The sequence below is a fragment of the Myxocyprinus asiaticus genome, chromosome 39, assembly GCF_019703515.2.
Source record: "Myxocyprinus asiaticus isolate MX2 ecotype Aquarium Trade chromosome 39, UBuf_Myxa_2, whole genome shotgun sequence".
Taxonomy (NCBI): Eukaryota; Metazoa; Chordata; class Actinopteri; order Cypriniformes; family Catostomidae; genus Myxocyprinus; species Myxocyprinus asiaticus.
Window position 1 is genome coordinate 34,180,773 of NC_059382.1, and position 17,959 is coordinate 34,198,731.

Consider the following 17,959-nt stretch of genomic DNA (forward strand, 5'->3'; position numbering starts at 1 on the left):
TGCCGCGAATGCCAGCTGGTTAACCCACTGGCCACCCCAAAAGAGCCATTGCGCCCTCTCCCTTTGATCGAGGTCCCCTTTGAGAGAATTGGAATGGACCTCGTCGGGCCATTTGAACAGTCAGCACGCGGACATCGCTTTGTATTGTTCCTAGTGGACTATGCAACGCGATATCCGGAAGCAGTGCCTCTTCGCAACATCTCAGCATGCAGTTTTGCGGAGGCACTCTTCAAAATAATCTCCTGGGTGGGATTCCGAAAGAAATCCTCACCGATCAGGGCACAACGTTTATGTCACGGACACTATGCGAACTGTACGAGTTGTTAAGTATTAAATCGATTTGCACCAGTGTATACCATCCTCAAACGGATGGCCTGGTGGAACGATTTAATAAAACCCTCAAAAACATGATTTGTAAGTTCGTGCACGACAATGCTAGAAATTGGGATAAATGGCTCGACCCCCTGTTATTTGCAGTATGAGAGGTCCCGCAAGCCTCCACTGGCTTCTCCCCATTCGAGCTGCTGTATGGGCGACGCCCACGTGGTGTGCTTGATGTATCACGAGAGGCCTGGGAGGAGGGACCTTCAAACAGTAAAAATGAAATTCAATACGTTCTTGATCTTAGAGCAAAACTCCACACTTTGGGACAGCTAACACAGGAGAATTTGCTCCAAGCTCAAGAACGACAGCACCGACTGTATGACGGGGAACTCAGCTAAGGGAATTTGCACCGGGAGATAAAGTGCTTGTATTGCTTCCCACATCGAGCTCTAAATTACTCGCCAAGTGGCAAGGACCCTTTGAGGTCACACGACGAGTGGGAGATCTCGATTATGAGGTTAAACGAACTGATAGAGGGGGTGCACGTCAAATATACCACCTCAATCTCCTGAAATTGTGGAGGGAGGCGGTTCCCGTGACGTTGGCTACGGTAGTTCCCAAGAAGGCGGAGCTCAGACCGGAGGAGAGTTCAAAACATAAACAGTTCACCCCGGTCACTTGCGGAGACCACCTCTTACCGAGTCAACTCGCGGAGGTTGCTAGGTTGCAACAGGAGTTTGCGGATGTGTTCTCCCCTCTACCGGGACGTACAAACCTCATCCATCACCACATCGAGACTGAGCCGGGGGTCCCTATCGTCCCTATCGATTACCCGAACACAAGAAGAAAATCGTTCGGGAAGAATTGGATGCAATGCTCGATATGGGGGTAATAGAAGAATCCCACAGCGATTGGTCCAGCCCAGTTGTTCTAGTGCCTAAGAGCGACGGGTCTGTACGGTTCTGTGTGGATTATAGGAAAGTCAACGCGGTGTCTAAATTTGATGCATATCCAATGCCTCGCGTTGATGAGTTGCTCGATCGGTTGGGCACTGCTCGATTTTATTCGACATTGGATTTGACGAAGGGTTATTGGCAGATCCCCTTGACACCAATTTCCCATGAGAAAACCGCCTTCTCCACACCGTTTGGATTACACCAATTTGTGACACTTCCGTTCGGTTTGTTTGGAGCCCCGGCTACATTTCAGCGTCTCATGGACCGAATCCTCAGACCGCATTCAGCTTACGCTGCTGCCTATTTAGATGACATCATCATTTATAGCAATGATTGGCAGTGGCACATGCAACATCTGAGGGCGGTTCTGAGATCGCTGCGCCGAGCGGGACTCACAGTGAACCCAAAGAAGTGCGCGATTGGGCGGGTGGAGGTACGGTATCTGGGGTTCCACTTGGGCCACGAGCAGGTGCGTCCCCAATGCCGCTATTTCCTCTACTGTAATGGTGCGGGACGCACCGGCTCTGCATTTGGAGGTATAAAATCTTGTGAAAGATGTAATAGAGATGGTATTGATGCTTACAATGGATTTTACGGGCGTTACTATCTAGTCCCCAAACCCGCCCCCCCCCCCCAAAAAAAAGGACAGCAGATTACAGCCCATTTTGGATCTGAGGCGCTTGAACCGGACACTTGTGAAGTTTCAGTTCAAAATTATTACTCAGAAGCAAATTAGGACTCATGTTCACCGTATGGACTGGTTCGTGTCAATCGACTTGAAAGACGCTTAGTTTCATGTGCACATAGCCCCCTCATCACAGGCTGTTCTTGAAATTCGCCTTCGAGGGGACTGCTTACCAGTTCAAAGTCCTGCCCTTCGACTTATCACATTCACGAAATGTGTCAATGCGGCACTCTCTCTGCTGAGGCTGAGCGGTGTTTGCATTATGAATTTCCTCGATGACTTGTTACTCTTGGCACAGTCAGAGGAACAAGCTTGCAAACACAGAAACTGGTTACTTGCACATTTAGAGAGTTTGGGACTGAAAGTCAACTGGTCGAAAAGCGTGTTAACACCCAGCCGCCAGATTTCATTCCTGGGCATGAATCTCGACTCTGATGGGACTACTGTGGATGAGACCACTTCTGTGCTGGCTAAGACTGAAGGTGCCTCATCAGTCTTGTGGTATCATGCTGCCGTCTTTCTGCATTAACCGCTTGGAAAACTGACACACTGGTCATGACGGATGCGTCAAACATGGGCTGGGGAACCCTGTGCGACAGGCGCCCAGCCTTTGGCACCTGGACAGGAACTCAAACGACCTGGCAAATAAATAGCCTTGAACTACTTGCTGTATGTCTAGCATTAAAGGCTTTCCGACCAGCCATCCAGGAGTTTCAGAACCGACAACACGGCAGTTGTGGCCTACATAAATCACCAAGGGGGAGTTTGATCATGGCCATTGATGAACTTGGCACACCAACTTCTCCTCTGGTGCGAGTATAATCTCCTATCGATATGTGCGATACTGTCCAGGTCGCCTGAACCACGGCGCAGATTTGCTCTCACAACAGGACGCTATAAAAGGAGAATGGAGACTTCGTCCTTAGACAGTTTTGAAGATATTGGATCGATTCGGGAAAGCCGAAAGAGATCTATTTCATTACCGGACACAAAACATTGTTTCAACACAGGATTTCACTGAGCAGGGATCTGCTCATGCAAGCAGGGGGCACCACAACTGGAATTGTGAAACTTCATGTGTGGCCACTGAACGGTGCCCGACTGATGCGCACTGGCTCTCGTAACAATTGCTTAACACCATATTACAAGCCAGAGCCCCTTCAACAAGATGTTTCTACACGTTGAAATGGCGAGTGTTTGCTGATTGGTGTTCCTCTCGAGGCGAGGGCCCTGTACAATGCACCGTACAGCCTATACTTCACTTTCTGCAAGAAGGTTTAGATGCAGGTCTCACCCCGTCTAGGCTATGTATGTCGTATGTGCTAAGTGTATGTCGATGCCGTAGAATCTGGACATATCCCACTGGGCAGTTTATCAATGGGAAGACATCCTTTCATTGTGAAATTCTTTCATGAGAATTGAGACCGTCTCACCCAATCACCGTGCCACTTGTGTTAAAAGCACTCACTCATTTTACAACCTCTCTCTTCCCAAGTGCTTACTAAAGAGCTAAACTGTGTATTCTGCTGCTTACTACCAGCTTGTTTACACATGGTCATTCCATAAAACTGCAACCAGCGGTCACTATATAAATTTTCACAACCCATTTGGTTAGAGCATAATATGTATATTCACACATTAGTGAACTGAATCATCCTGCAAGGCTGCGGTACCAGAACCGGTTGGCGTCATCGCCATGTATAACCATCTGTTCATCATTCTGCTTCTCCCTTCTTATGATACAAAGTGGAGACGCTGTTGGTGTCTTTTACTAACCCTATGGCTAGTAGGCATCGTTGCACCTGCGAATCAGTAGCACGGCATGATGGTATACATTCCCCTAGCGTCAGCTTAAAGTGATGCAGCATGAAATGATGACTTGAAAGGGAATGATAAGGTTTCGACTGTAGCCATGGTAGAATTAAATGTAATTCTTTTGAACTAATAATGCTTAATGTGGCATTGTCAGACATAAATAAAAAATCTCTGGTCGTCTTTTGCCCTTGCTCCTGTACATAGATCACCCGGGCCATATTCTGATTTCCTTAGTGAATTTGCAGATTTTCTATCAGATCTAGTAGTTTCTGTGGATAGAGCTTTTAATTGTTTGTGACTTCAACATTCACACAGATAATGAAAATGACACACAGGGATTAGCATTTAACAATATTCTCAACTTTCTTGGGGTCAGACAAAATGTGAGAGGACCAACTCAACACCATAATCATATGCTAGATTTATTTCTGTCATATAGAGTTGATGTTGATAATATAGAAATTCTGACATCTCAGATCATTACCTCGTCTCTTGTACTGTATGTTGTGCTTAGCTAAAGTCACTCAATCTACACTAAGAAAGAACTATTCTTTTGACCACTAAAGATAGCTTCACTAATAATCTCCCAGATCTTTCTCAAATACTCAGTAAGCCAAAAAGTTTAGAAGAACTTGATGTAGTCACAGAAAATATAAATACAGTCTTCTCTAGCACTCTTGATGGTGTTGCCCCCTTTCGATTAAAGAAAGTTAAAGAGAAAAACCATGCACCGTGGTACAATGATCACACTCATGCTTTCAAGAGAGCAGTTCGGAAAATAGAGCACAAGTGGAAGAGTACAAAATTAGAGGTGTTTCGTGGTGCATGGAAGGATAGTGTCTCTAGCTACGGACAGCTAAAAGCTGCCAGGTCAGCATATTTTAGCAAACTCATAGAAAATAACCACAAAAATCCTAGGTGTTTATTCAGTACAGCTAAATTGATTAGAAATATAAAGCCTCGACTGAACCAGATATTCCCTCGCAGCACAAAAGTAATGACTTCATGGATTTCTTTACTGATCAAATTGAAATCATCAGAAATAAAATTAGAAGTATGCAATCATCTGCCACAGCACCAGAGAAAATAGTATTTCATAATTTTCCCTGCAAGCAACATCAATCGTTCGCTGTTATAGGTCAGGAAGATCTAACAAAACTTCTCGAAACATCAAAAGCAACAACGTGTATCTTAGATCCAATACCAACTAGGCTCCTAAAAGAGGTGTTTCTTGTAATCACAGAACCTCTTCTTAATATTATTAACTCCTCGCTATCCTTAGGGCATGTCCCAAGAAACTTTAAGCTGGCAGTTATCAAACCGCTTATTAACAAACCACAGAATGATCCTGGAAAGTTGGCTAATTATAGACTAATCTCAAATCTCCCATTTATGTCGAAAATACTTGAAAAGTTAGTGTCCTCCCAACTATGTTCATTTCTACAGAGAAATGGTATATATGAAGAATTTCAGTCAGGATTTAGGCCCCATCATAGTACAGAGTCGGGATGGGCATTTTGGTCATTTTGTCTACTTGAGTACTCAAAATAATTACTTGAGTACTCGTCAAGTACTCGGGCATAGACATGTACATATACAGTATGTACATATATGTTATACGTCTTTGTCTGCTGCATTGCGTGTCGTTGTTCCAGTGTCTATTCATTGTTATAGGCTGTTATACTGCAGTCTGTTACAATAAGTACAAAAAAGGGCATAATCAAAATAAAATGTATGATATTTTGTCATTATACTGTATGAAGACTCGCTGGCCAGTTCACTGAAACAATGCTTAGAACATGCGTATCTGTTCTTTCTTTAGGTTACCGTAATAAGCTTATGTGTGCACAACTGTTTCTGAACTGTGTATCTGCAAACCATGGTTGGTGTGACTGGAGACGCCATAACCATTGTGTTTTTAAGTTGAAAATAGTTCTGCGTTCTGTTACATTCAGCTATGCTCCATCTAGATGTTTGAAAGAAAGAGTTTGCCTTGTGTGTGTGTGTGTGCACGCTTATCCAGAGTGTAGAATGCTGTCTTTGCCCCATACAGAAAGTCACGCTGTGCTCTGATAGAGTTTGTTGCTGTGATGATTTGTGCTTCCTCCCATTTAACTCAGAATTTTAAACTTCATACAGGAAAAAACTGAAATGGAACGGCACTTTATGTTGGACTAACAACTCGTGCCGAAATCTACAGCTCTGATTTAGCTGAGATGCAGGTGTGTGACATCACGCAAACATGTCGACACCGAGGGAGATTTACAGTCGATGATAAACCTTCACTTTCATTAAATAATACACATTAATGAGTCAAAGTTTCTACATTATATGACAATAAAACTTGTTAAGCAAATGTGTGCGGAGACAGATGTTCAAAACATGATGGATTAAACTTTCTTTTGATTATTGTAAACCTGTAGAACAAAAACTATCATTGCAGCATCGTTTATCAGTTTGGTTGCTATGAGATGTCTCTGTTGACAATCAAGGTACCACTGAAAATCACAATGTAATCAATCTCAAGTTAAAAATAAGGCCCCTCTTTGAAATGTCTCTGTATAGTTGTCAGGTAGTTGTCACTGAATTTAGAATTAATTGAAAAGTCACGTCACACATTTTCATTATTGTCACGTGTCGTTTTCACAATCGACCATTGCTGTCACCTCCGAGTATTCGGGTACTCGAGTATTCATGCCCATCCCTAATTCATACAGAAAAGCTGTCTGATGAGTCACTGACTGATAAAGCCAGAGATTCAAGACGCGACTTGATTAGTACAACAGTTTCTATATAATCCAAAATAACTTTTAATATCTGTGGAAAGCACCCTCGCTGTCTTTCTCTCTCTCCCTCTCCACCCACACTCTCAAACACAGACACACACACACACACACACACACACACTTGTGAGCTGGACACATAGCCATGATGTCAATGGAACCCAGTGACTTAATAAAACAGTTATGTAGCAACGGGAAAGCAATATGTATTAAGTGTACTCAAACTTACATCTTGGGGATTTCGAAGCAATGTTTCTGCTGATGAGAGCCGCAAACACAGGTAATCCAACACGCAATCTCTCTCAGTTTTCTTTATTTATTTCTCTCGCTTTCGCTTATACACACACACACACGCACAAACGCTCTACCTTGTTACTCCAGTAAGTGCTTCACTAAAGCAGTGCAAGCCTCGCAAGTCTACGTTGCTAGTTCTAATGTGATGTTTTCAAACTAGCAACAAAGGATTGGGCTGTATCAAAACAACATGCTGAATCTGTGGCAGAAGAAAGTAATTACACTCACAAGAGCACTTTAGGGATGAAAACCAGAAAATTTCTTCAGATAAAACCCCGAACAATGTTTTAAGGTGTGGGAACCATAGAATAATTTACTCCAGCCCATTTAATTGTTGGAAAATAATGCACAAAAATAATGTGTGCATTATTTTTCAATAATTCAACGGTCCCTTGTAAATTACTTCTTACTTCATGTTTTCATGGAGATATGGAACTCTTGGTATATCAGAGGTGGCTGGATTGGATGCAAACTTCCTGCAGAAACATTTCCTCAGAGAATTCTGATAACCCCCATAAAAAGACATACATTTGCAGTGTCGACGCAGAATTCTGCGTTGATCAGCGTGATAAAATCGTCTTGTTTGATTTGCTACATGATAAGTTCACTCTTAATCATTTAATTGTCAAGTTATTTATGCTGGTGCATGATGTCATTGCATTTTAAGATGATTTTGATTGGTATCAGTTGCTGTCACGGATTTGCTTCAGTTGGCATCAGTTGCTTCAGCTTTTGTGATTGGTCAAAACTTCATTGGCCACTGCTCAACACCTGTAGCTTGCTCTCTCACATCTGGATTTACAAGTGCACAAGTGAGCTAAAGTCAATGCGAAAAGATTTTAAGTTGCTGTCACGGATTTGAAAGGTTGTAAGTGACGATTTGTGGTTGAGCTGGGAAAGTGAATTAAAGCACAAAATTTAGTATGACAAACGTTTGTGTCTGTCGTTGTATTTATATGAATGTCATTTTAAACATTTGTGACTATTTGGATGTAATATTTAATTTAAAACACAGGTTTTTGATTATTGTCTGTGTGCAACATTCAACTTTAGATTTTTATTTTACAAGTTTTCACACTGAGGCTATGAGTATAAATTTAAACTTACAAGTACAAATACTTGCAAGTTCTCAAATTCAAATCTACAAGCTCTTGGGTTTTGCAACATATTTTCCGTCATATGACATTCTCCAAACCCACAAAAACCCTTTCCTGCACTCTGGCTGTGAGATTAATAATAATATTAGCGGGAGGGAGGGAGCTCACCACAGACCAGATAATGTCTAGGTACTGCAATTTAAGGAGGCAGGAGCTGCCAGCGAGTGAATGCAGGTCTGGAGGATTCCTGCAGGTCTGTCTACATAGGGTACAATCTATGTGTTTAACAGTGCACGCCTCCCGCTAACTACCTTATTGCTCATTGTCTGTCTATGAGTTTTCATTAAATTACAGTGGAGAGCCGATCGAGGAGGACAGGAAATGGGACGTCTGTGTTTAATTCAATTCATGTGCATTTATTCTGTGTTGGATTTTTGTGTTGTTGTTTTTTATAATGGCATATACAAACACACACCATTATTCCCATTAGAAAGCTAAACATTTTTAACAATAATACCAGTACAAAGAGGAGTGTAAATAACTTGTTTAGAGTACAGAAGATTTGTGGTTATTATAAATGGAGTGCAAATTATTTTTAGATCATGAAAATGGATCTCCGATCACTAATGGCATTAGGCCCAGCTAATTTCAGTGACCATTTCAAAGTTTGATCTCTAAAAGTTGAGAAATGGAGAGAGGTGGATGAAATACTTAAAAAGGAACAGTGCACCCAAAAATGAAAATTCATCCATCATCACATACTCACCCTCATGTTGTTCCAAACCCGTATGCCTTTCTTTGAATGCTGATCTTTTCCCACACATCGAAAGCATACAGGATGGTGATCAGGGGCTGTCAAGCTCCATAAAATTAATCCATACAACTTGTGCGCAATAATTCAAGTCTTTTGAAGCCATGCACTGGCATTTGTATTTGTGTTTGTGTATACTTGGCCGAAAAACTGGCGTCAAAACCAGGTCTGATGACACTGATTCCAAATGACAATGCTTCTTGTGTGTCTCATATACGATTTTGATGTGCCAAGTATGAAAATGAGAAAGTGGGAGATTTGAGAGCTATGGTGGATGTTAGGCTGAACGATTAACAGAAATAACATTGGAATCGCGATATGACCCAGTGCGATTATTAAATCGTGAGAGCTGTGATTTAATTTTTTTAATCATATAGAAGTTCAAATCGCGATCACAATTTTTTTTTTTCAAAATAATCGCAATTAGATTTTTTGTCCAAATCCCTAGTGGATGTTGAGATTTTTAGTGAATAATGACATCAATTTCAGTCTGTTTCTCACAAAAAGCTATTTTGACTTAAGAACACTTGAGATATGGTCATACGGACAACTTACAGGTACTTTTAAGTTGTTTTATGTGGTCACTAAAAATGTATTGTGAATATTCTGCAAACTGTCTCCTTTTGTGTTTTACATTCATTTACATTTATGCATTTGGAAGATGCTTTAATCCAAAGCGATTTACAGTGCTCTTATTACAGGGACAATCCCCCTGGAGCAACCTGGAGTTAAGTGCCTTGCTCAAGGACACAATGGTGATGGCTGTGGGGATTGAACCAGCAACCTGATTACCAGTTATGTGCTTTAGCCCACTACGCCACCACCACTCCGAAAACATACGAAAGTATGTCATACATATTTGGAACAACATGAGGGTGAGTAAATGACAAAATATTTATTTTGTGGTGAACTATTACTACTAAAATGTAGCATACATTAATTACAAATCTTGGTTGGCAGAAAAATTCATTCTATTAATATCGCTAAAATTTAACTTTGAGACTTTGGCAAATATTTGGCAAAGTCCTTACCTTGAGTGTTTTTACATTTGGTATTCTCTAAATTCTTCAATCAATCCCCAATTTAAAAATTAAAACTTACTGTGGATTCAAACATTAAAATTTTAACTTATTGTGGATCAACATTTTTGATTTGCATAATTCATGTAAAAGCCTGAAGAACACTTAACCCCCATCCCCCCCAAAAAAAGTGAAATACAGACATTTCATTTTAAGTACCAACGTAAAGACAACTAACTTTGGCACACAGCAATTAGCACTTGCAGAGATGTTTGAGGTTTCTTATCTTTGAACCATCTGTCCATTTTCCCTTAAGTACCCTGCTAAAAAAAACATCATAAGGGGCAGTCACACTACATTTTTTGCTCCATTCACTCCCATTCAAATGCATACGAGGAAGGAAATGCAAGCTCATAAGAAGAAATTTCGTACGACGCTGCGTACTAAAGTTCAAGCTTGGTGAACTCTGAACCGAGAATTATTACGATGACGCGTGACCAATAAAAGATAGAAACGTCAACGTTTTTGATATAATGTTACTTGTTAATTGTGATGTATTATTTACTTTCACCAGAAGCCCTCCAGCAACATCATATGCTAGATTGTAGCATTGTCAGAAAATGAATCTGTGTGCTCAAAGCCTTGTGTGACTGCCCCTTTAAACCAAACCAAGCTGGTTTGCTGATCTTAGCTGGCCACTCAAAGCCAAGTGTGACCACCCATTTAAATCAAACCAAGCTGGTTTGCTAATTTTAGCTGGCCAAGCTGATTTTCAGCTGGTCAGCCAGCTGGTTTCTCAACCTGGTCAGCTGACAAGTGCCCAAAACCCCTCTTAAATCAGCAAACCAGACCAGTCGGAGCAGCTTAGGTTGGTTTAAAGAAATATTCTGGATTCGATACATGTTCATCTCAATCGTCAACATTTGTCGAATAATGTTGATTACCAAAAAAACAAAAAAAAAAAATCTGGGTTACAGTTAGGCATTTACAATGGAAATGAATTGGGCCAATCCGTAAACATTAAAATACTCATTATTTCAAAAGTACTGTTACAAGATGTAAACAATATGCGGGCTAACAGGACTTTATTGTGATAAAACGGCTCACTAACCTTTTCTGTGTAAAATTATGTCAAATTTCTTCACTTTGTTGCCATGACAGCATAAAGCCATAAACTCTAAAACCTAATACGACTATTTAAACAACTTCACAGCTCAAATAATACACAAGTTTTAACAGAGTAATTAATGTACATGCTTTTATAAAATTATAAGCTTCACATTTCTGATTTCAAACCCTCCAAAGATTAACCCTATACACTTCCATTGTAAGTGCCTCACTGTGACCTTGATTTTTTAGTTTTGTTTTTTTTTAAGAAAAGTAGGGACAACTTTTTTTTTTAACCTGGAATAAAATAGTATATTTAACAGGGTATGTATGATCCTTCCATAATGGTCATTGTGTACTTTCTGCCTGTTTGATCCACTGTTTAAAGTACTGTACTTCCAGGGCCCTTGCTTTGATGACTGAATGTGGGTCGTACTCGTTGTTGAAACGCAGATCGAGGTGATGAGCTCCTCCATCAATCATAATGGCCACCAGAGATTCAGATAGGCTCTTAGTCACTCCACCACTCACCCAAGGGTCACGATCTCCATTACTGAAAGAAGAGTATAGTACATACCTGTATACCTTAAGGTGCCATAGTACCTCCAAACATAATATCTGAACCCCAACCAAAACATACTGTATATCTCCCCACAACACTGAAATATTTCAATGATGTTATAAAATGAACAACCTGTTCCTAAACCTAGTGAGCTGCCTACTTAGGCAGTGTTTTAAGTCATGAAAGATGTGCTCCAGATGCAAAAGCTGTTCAAAAAGGTAGAGAGCATTAATATTACATTATGCTGCCTTCTAGATTTCTTGCTTAGAACCTTGAACTACCTAGAATTAGAAGCTCAAATTCTACTGTATGTTCAATCAATCCAAGACTGACCGTTTTACCTAATATGTACAGTATGTATGTTATGTATTTTGTATGATTCTTAGACTATTCTGTGGTTAGTTTAGCAACATGCTACTGTCAAAATCTACTGGGGTCAATTGTGAGTCGAGTCTCCGGTATGCTTTATGTGAGTAGCATTATTTTGTGCCTGCTGTATGTAGAGTGTTTTAAACCAGTCACTTATGAGCAGGGTTGGGGAGTAATGGAATACATGTAACGGGAATACATATTTAAAATACAAAATACAAGTAACTGTATTCCACAACTGTTACAATTTAAATAATTAGTAATTAGAATACAGTTACATTAAAAAAGTATTTTGATTACTGAAGAGATTACTTTGCATTTTATTGTCATTTTTTTCATTTAATATTTAGTTATTTCAGATGGAAAACATTTATACATATAAATGATGCGAACCAAAGTGCATTTGAACAGCGGTGAAACACTTTCTTATGTGTTACATTCATACGAGCAGACATATAAGTACGTTTGAAGTAAGTTTGGAGCAGATGAAATAGAAATAAACCTTGTGTAAATTGTCAGCTTTACGCTAAGCTAAAATGCTATTTCTAGCTATTTTACATGCACGTTACCAGGCACGATCATGTTTTTTTATCAAGAAAATTCATGTTGGATCATAATTTCTTTTTTTCTAGTAAGACCTTTGATATTAGGGCAAAAATCGTATTCTTGATAAAACAAATTGTGTTGTTTTCCAATTTGTCTTGTTTTAGAAACAACACTGCATAAATATAGATATTTATGTTTTTCAGAGAATGTATTTTTAACATGTGTATTTTGTCTTACTGGACTGGCAGTTTTTATAGCCAAAACAAGTGAAAAAAATCTACCAGTGCTGAAAAAGTAATCCAAAGTATTTAGAATACGTTACTGACCTTGAGTAATTTAACGGAATACGTTACAAATTACATTTTACAGCATGTATTCTGTAATCTGTAGTGGAATACATTTCTAAAGTAAACCTCCCAACTCTGCTTATGAGGTTCTATTTTGGTTAGCATGTTGCCTTAAGCAGGTAGCTACCTGCAAGGCAGCCCACTAGGTTTAGGAACATTACTAATCAAATGAAACATTTCTCCCACATCATAAATCTTTTTAAATCATGGTATAAAGTGAACAATGCCTCAGTAAAAATATTAGTTAAATTAATGCTAACCTGAATATGATATTACTGTGAGCACTTATGTTCCTTCCACCATACACAATTTCTATCCAGTCCTCCCGTGGTCGCACTCCAAACTGGGCGAAGCACTCATCAGAGAAAGCCTGAAAGTTCCATGGCTGTGGCTCAAACATGTCGTTTATGCCATCTGTGCACATTGGCATCACCATCTCTGTACAGGACTGCGCAACATAACATCATGGAAAATAATCTAATGAACATTGTTAAAAAAGTTATGCTTTTCTATTTCAATCACTTAGAAAAGAAAAAGGACACCTCTCCTCCTCAACAAGCAGCATGATTTGAAGTATCACTGAGGTATCATAATCAAGGTCATACGTGGGTTAGTTCAGAGAAATGTGAAAATAGAGGACACTTCTGTGTCAGATCTTAAAAGCATTCTATTTGACATTGTATTAACTGTAGAGTAAAGTAAGACAAGTTGCTCCAGTCGATCTCGTACTACAACTCAGGAAATTGTAGATAGATTTTCATCCATTTTTTCCACTTCTTCTGATAACTGGGCTCATAATGCCACAACTGATCAGTTAAAAGATTTCAACTATTGAAATCATTTGTGTCTGTCAATATTAAGACTCAATTGTCCCTGTCAATACAAGAACTAGGTCAGAAGTAAATAAATCTCCTTGGATAAACAATGATATTTGGGGCCTGGGTAGCTCAGTGAGTACTGACGCTGACTACCACTCCTGGAGTCGTGAGTTCGAATCCAGGGTGTGCTGAGTGACTCCAGCCAGGTCTCCTAAGCAACCAAATTGGCCCAGTTGCTAGGGAGGGTAGAGTCACATGGGGCAATCTCCTCATGGTCATGATAAGGGGTTCTTGCTCTCAATGGGGCGCGTGGTAAGTTGAGCGTGGATCGCGGAGAGTAGTATGAGCGTCCCCATGCTGTGAGTCTCCGCGGTGTCATGCAAGGTGAGCCACGTGATAAGATGCGCAGATTAACTGTCTCAGAAGCAGAGGCAACTGAGACTTGTCCTCCGCCACCCGGACTGAGGTAACCGCGCCAACATGAGGACCTACTAAGTAGTGGGAATTGGGCATTCCAAATTGGGAGAAAAGGGGATAAAAATGGGGATAAAAAACAAAACAAAAAACAATGATATTCATATTCACATGAGATGTCCTCCTCTTCAATAATTAATTGTGGTGTTCCGCAAGGATCCCTGTTAGGGCCAATATTGTTTTCACTATGTATGTTGCCGCTTGGTTGTGTGATTCAAAAATACACCATCAATTTTCACTGCTATGCAGATTATCTGCAGTTGTATTTGTCTTTGAATCCCAATGACCTGGATAATTTAAATGTTCTTCAAGCTTGGATAGCAAATATAAAACAAAATCAGATAGCATGTAATTTTCTTCAGTTATATACTGATAAAACAGAGGTTGTTATTATAGGTAATGTTTAAAAAAAAAAAAAAGGAAGATTGAGTCAGCACTTAGTCATGTGGTCCTAAATATTCAGCATGTGGTGAGAAATTTGGCTGAATATTCTGATACAAATTAAAATTTTGAATATCACATCAAGCAGTTAGTTCAGTCTTGTTTTTATCAGATAAGGAACATTTCCAAGGTTAGACATGTCTTTAGTTTAAGGCAGGGTTCCCCAATTAGTTTTCACCAAGGGACAAATTCTGTCAACAATACAAAGTCAAGGGCCACGGCCCTCGATGTAATGAAAAAGTGTTTGTGCTGTGGCTATTATTATTATTGTGATTATTATTACTATTGTTGTTTTTATGATTAAAAGAGTCACGCATAAATATTCAGATTTTTTTATTAGTTATATTTCTCAGTATTAGTAGCCTGTTTTATTTATTCAAACAATTATGAACATTTTGTTTGTATACAGATATACAAAACTACACAACTTTGCCTGCTGGAAAAAAACAAAAAAACAAACAACTTTAATGAACAATCTGGATCTCCATGTCCTCTGCATGCGAGTCTGTTCCTGCTCATCTCCAAATGGGATCTACTCCCTGCACTTTCCCTAATTGCAGATTTAGTTATTAGACCTATAAGCATTACTGTTATTGTTCTTAAAGATAATATAACAAAGGATTGCAATAATTTAAATAAAGACAAGACCATGAGCCAATGTTTTCTTAAATATTATTTGTAATATAAGGCTATGCATCATATTTTTTACTGTACAAAGTTATTCTTAATGTGCACTATTCCACATGTATTTGTATCACAGTACCTTGTGTTATATTATCCAGGCATTAATCCAGATATTATAATAGAGTAGTTGGCTTCAGGAGTCCGTTTGGAATATACTCGTGGCAAAAATACATGTGCAAATAGAAATAGGACATATATTTTTGTCAAAATACTTTTTACTCATCGCACTCGCATAACAAACACAGATTATATACTCCTCAGAATGCATCAACACCATGGAAAGAACATAATGAAACAGTTATGCCAAATTAGGTAAATTAATGCTTTAACAGCGTTCAATATATTAATCTCTAGCGCACTGATAGCTGGGCAGGGCAGGAGAGTATACATGTTTGTAGAACAGCAACTGCGCAGCCTAGTGTACAGGGGTGAAATAGTTTTTTCATTTTTATTTTCTGTGTCTGGTTTGGAAGGCTGCGTCCTCTGGAAGTCGCATTTGTCGGCTGCATACGTCATCAAGGTCTTTCTTTTTCTTATTTTTTATCTATTGTCAATGCCTTTTATGTATATGCACTTACATTTATACAATTCTTAACCTTTTTTGCATTCCCAATAATAATAATAAAAAAATAAAAAAAATACAAAAATGAAACGAGACAGCCTCGATGACGTATGCGGCCGACAAATGCGGCCAACAAATGTGACCTCCGGAGGATGCAGCCTTCCAAATAAGACACAGCTACTTAGTGTGTATAGACCTTTCGTCGGAAGTTTGTCTCGCAAAATCGTTGCGGATTTGGTGTGAACAGGCCTTTAGCACGGTCTAAACATTTGTCTCTCGTGGGCTGGGTGTGGCCCGCAGGCCACCTATTGAGGAACTCTGGTTTAAGAGATACAGAGAAGCTTATACATGCTTTTATTTCATCTTGCCTAAATTACTGTAATGTCATGTTTTCAACTTTAATTCAACCCACTTTAGCACAACTACAATCAGTGCAAAATGCTGCAGCTAGACTTTTGACACAAACTAGGTCTTCTGACCATATTACTCTTCTTTGTACTGGTTACCAATTCATTTTAGGGTTGATTTTAAGATTTTATTAATTACATATAAGGCATTACAAGGAAAAAAACACAATATGAATTAAGAAAGTTTAGTTCGTATTTCTATCTGATTGTTCATAATTGTGCTTGTCTATATTACTAATTGTGATTTATTATGCATATTGTGTAATATTTGCAGAATACACTTGGAAAGTTAGACAATACTGTAACGTGCCTTTACTTGTCTTTAACGTGTTACTCGCCATTAAGTTTTTTAGTCTCAACTCAACTCAAATTTTATTTATAAAGCACTTTTAAAACTACATAGTAGACCAAAGTGTTGTACAGATATACTTTTCATAATAAAAACATAAGCAAGAAATTACACCATATTAGGCCATTATTAAAATACCTCATCAAAAGCCAGAGAGAAGAAATAAGCCTTAAGACCACCTTTAAACGTGTCAATAATGGAGGAAGATTTAAGATACTGAGGTAAGTTATTCCACAGTCTCGGTGCCGCCTTTTCTGAGACTGTGAGCCTGCTTGGTTTAAAGATCAAACTTATCTGCCTTTATGGATGACAGATTTTATTTACATTTCAATTATTGGTTCAGTAAATGTTCCTGTGAGGATATGCAGATCTATTAAACATAATCAACTGTCTTACCATTTGTTAGTGTGCATAATGTCAGACATGATATTATCTTTTATTCCTATTGGCTCAATAATTATCATAACAACAGCATTATTATTATTTTTTATTATGAACCAAACCTCCCTGTAGTCCATAAATACAAAGAATGTTCGGAAAAGATTTCACATCTTACAGTTGTGCATTTTTCTGTCCAACACAATGTATTACACATGCATTTCTTTTTTTGAACCAGTGAATGTAACCTAAACCAAGGTGTTTTTTTTGTTTTTCAATTTTCCTGTATAGTGAAAATTATCCCACCATGTATATGTTTGTCTTTAGAATATTTTGGAAAGTAATTATGAATACAAAATTATTTAATACAATTACTGAGCCTAATATTTTCATACATAAAAAGGACTACCTACTCCATTGATAAAAGTGTCATTAATTTGTTAAGCATTAAAACATAACACATTAAAACAGATTTTACCTGGTAGAACCAACCCAGGAAGCCCAGATTTCCAGTAGCGGTTTGAGATGTGTTGAGACAAAGAGCATCTCCTGAGTAGTTGTAGTACACTCTTACGGCCTGCGAGATTCCATGCAACAGCTGTTTGTCTGATACACTGCTACCAAACCGAAGATGAGTGCAGACCTCCTGAATATTTATAAAAAAAAAAAAATAAAATAAAATGAAAAGTCAACAGTCAAACATATCAGAGGAAAGTAAGCATCATGTACAGTAATGTTTTACATAGTCATCTCATCTCAATTCAAGAGGAAATGTTCTATGGATCACAGAATATACACCTGCTTTATGTTTGGAGAGATGAAAGCGGTGTGTGGGTTAGGGTTAGGTTTGCAAACATGCAAAGCTTTATTTGGATACAAATATGTTCTGTATGTTCCAGTTGTCTTTAAACAATGTACATAAAGATGTCAGTGTAAAGCCCCCATGCACTTTTTCTGTGAAATCATTTGATTTGCAATGTGAAATTGAGTGGAATGGAATTTAGATCAAGTGGAATTTATCACCGACAAGCTGGCACAAAAGGAGGAAGAATGTTTTCAAATACGAAGAAACCTTGACAACCATATCAAGCTATGCAGTTATCTGCAGAGACTAACTCTGCATGAAACAGG

The 17,959-nt window shown here is 38.8% G+C and overlaps 1 protein-coding gene across 2 annotated transcripts in view; it reads right to left on the reverse strand.

Moving 5' to 3' along the window:
* Positions 1-9,410: 9,410 nt before the first annotated feature.
* The window catches only part of prcp (prolylcarboxypeptidase (angiotensinase C)), a 52,877-nt gene continuing 44,328 nt past the window's right edge, over positions 9,411-17,959 (reverse strand). For both annotated transcript variants that reach the window (XM_051679644.1, XM_051679642.1), the window contains exons 7-9: positions 17,307-17,474; positions 12,976-13,163; positions 9,411-11,444 (exon numbers count right to left, since the gene is read on the reverse strand). In XM_051679644.1, coding sequence (XP_051535604.1) covers positions 11,240-11,444; positions 12,976-13,163; positions 17,307-17,474 — 561 coding nt within the window. In that variant the 3' untranslated portion in view covers positions 9,411-11,239. The remainder of the gene's footprint in view (positions 11,445-12,975; positions 13,164-17,306; positions 17,475-17,959) is intronic.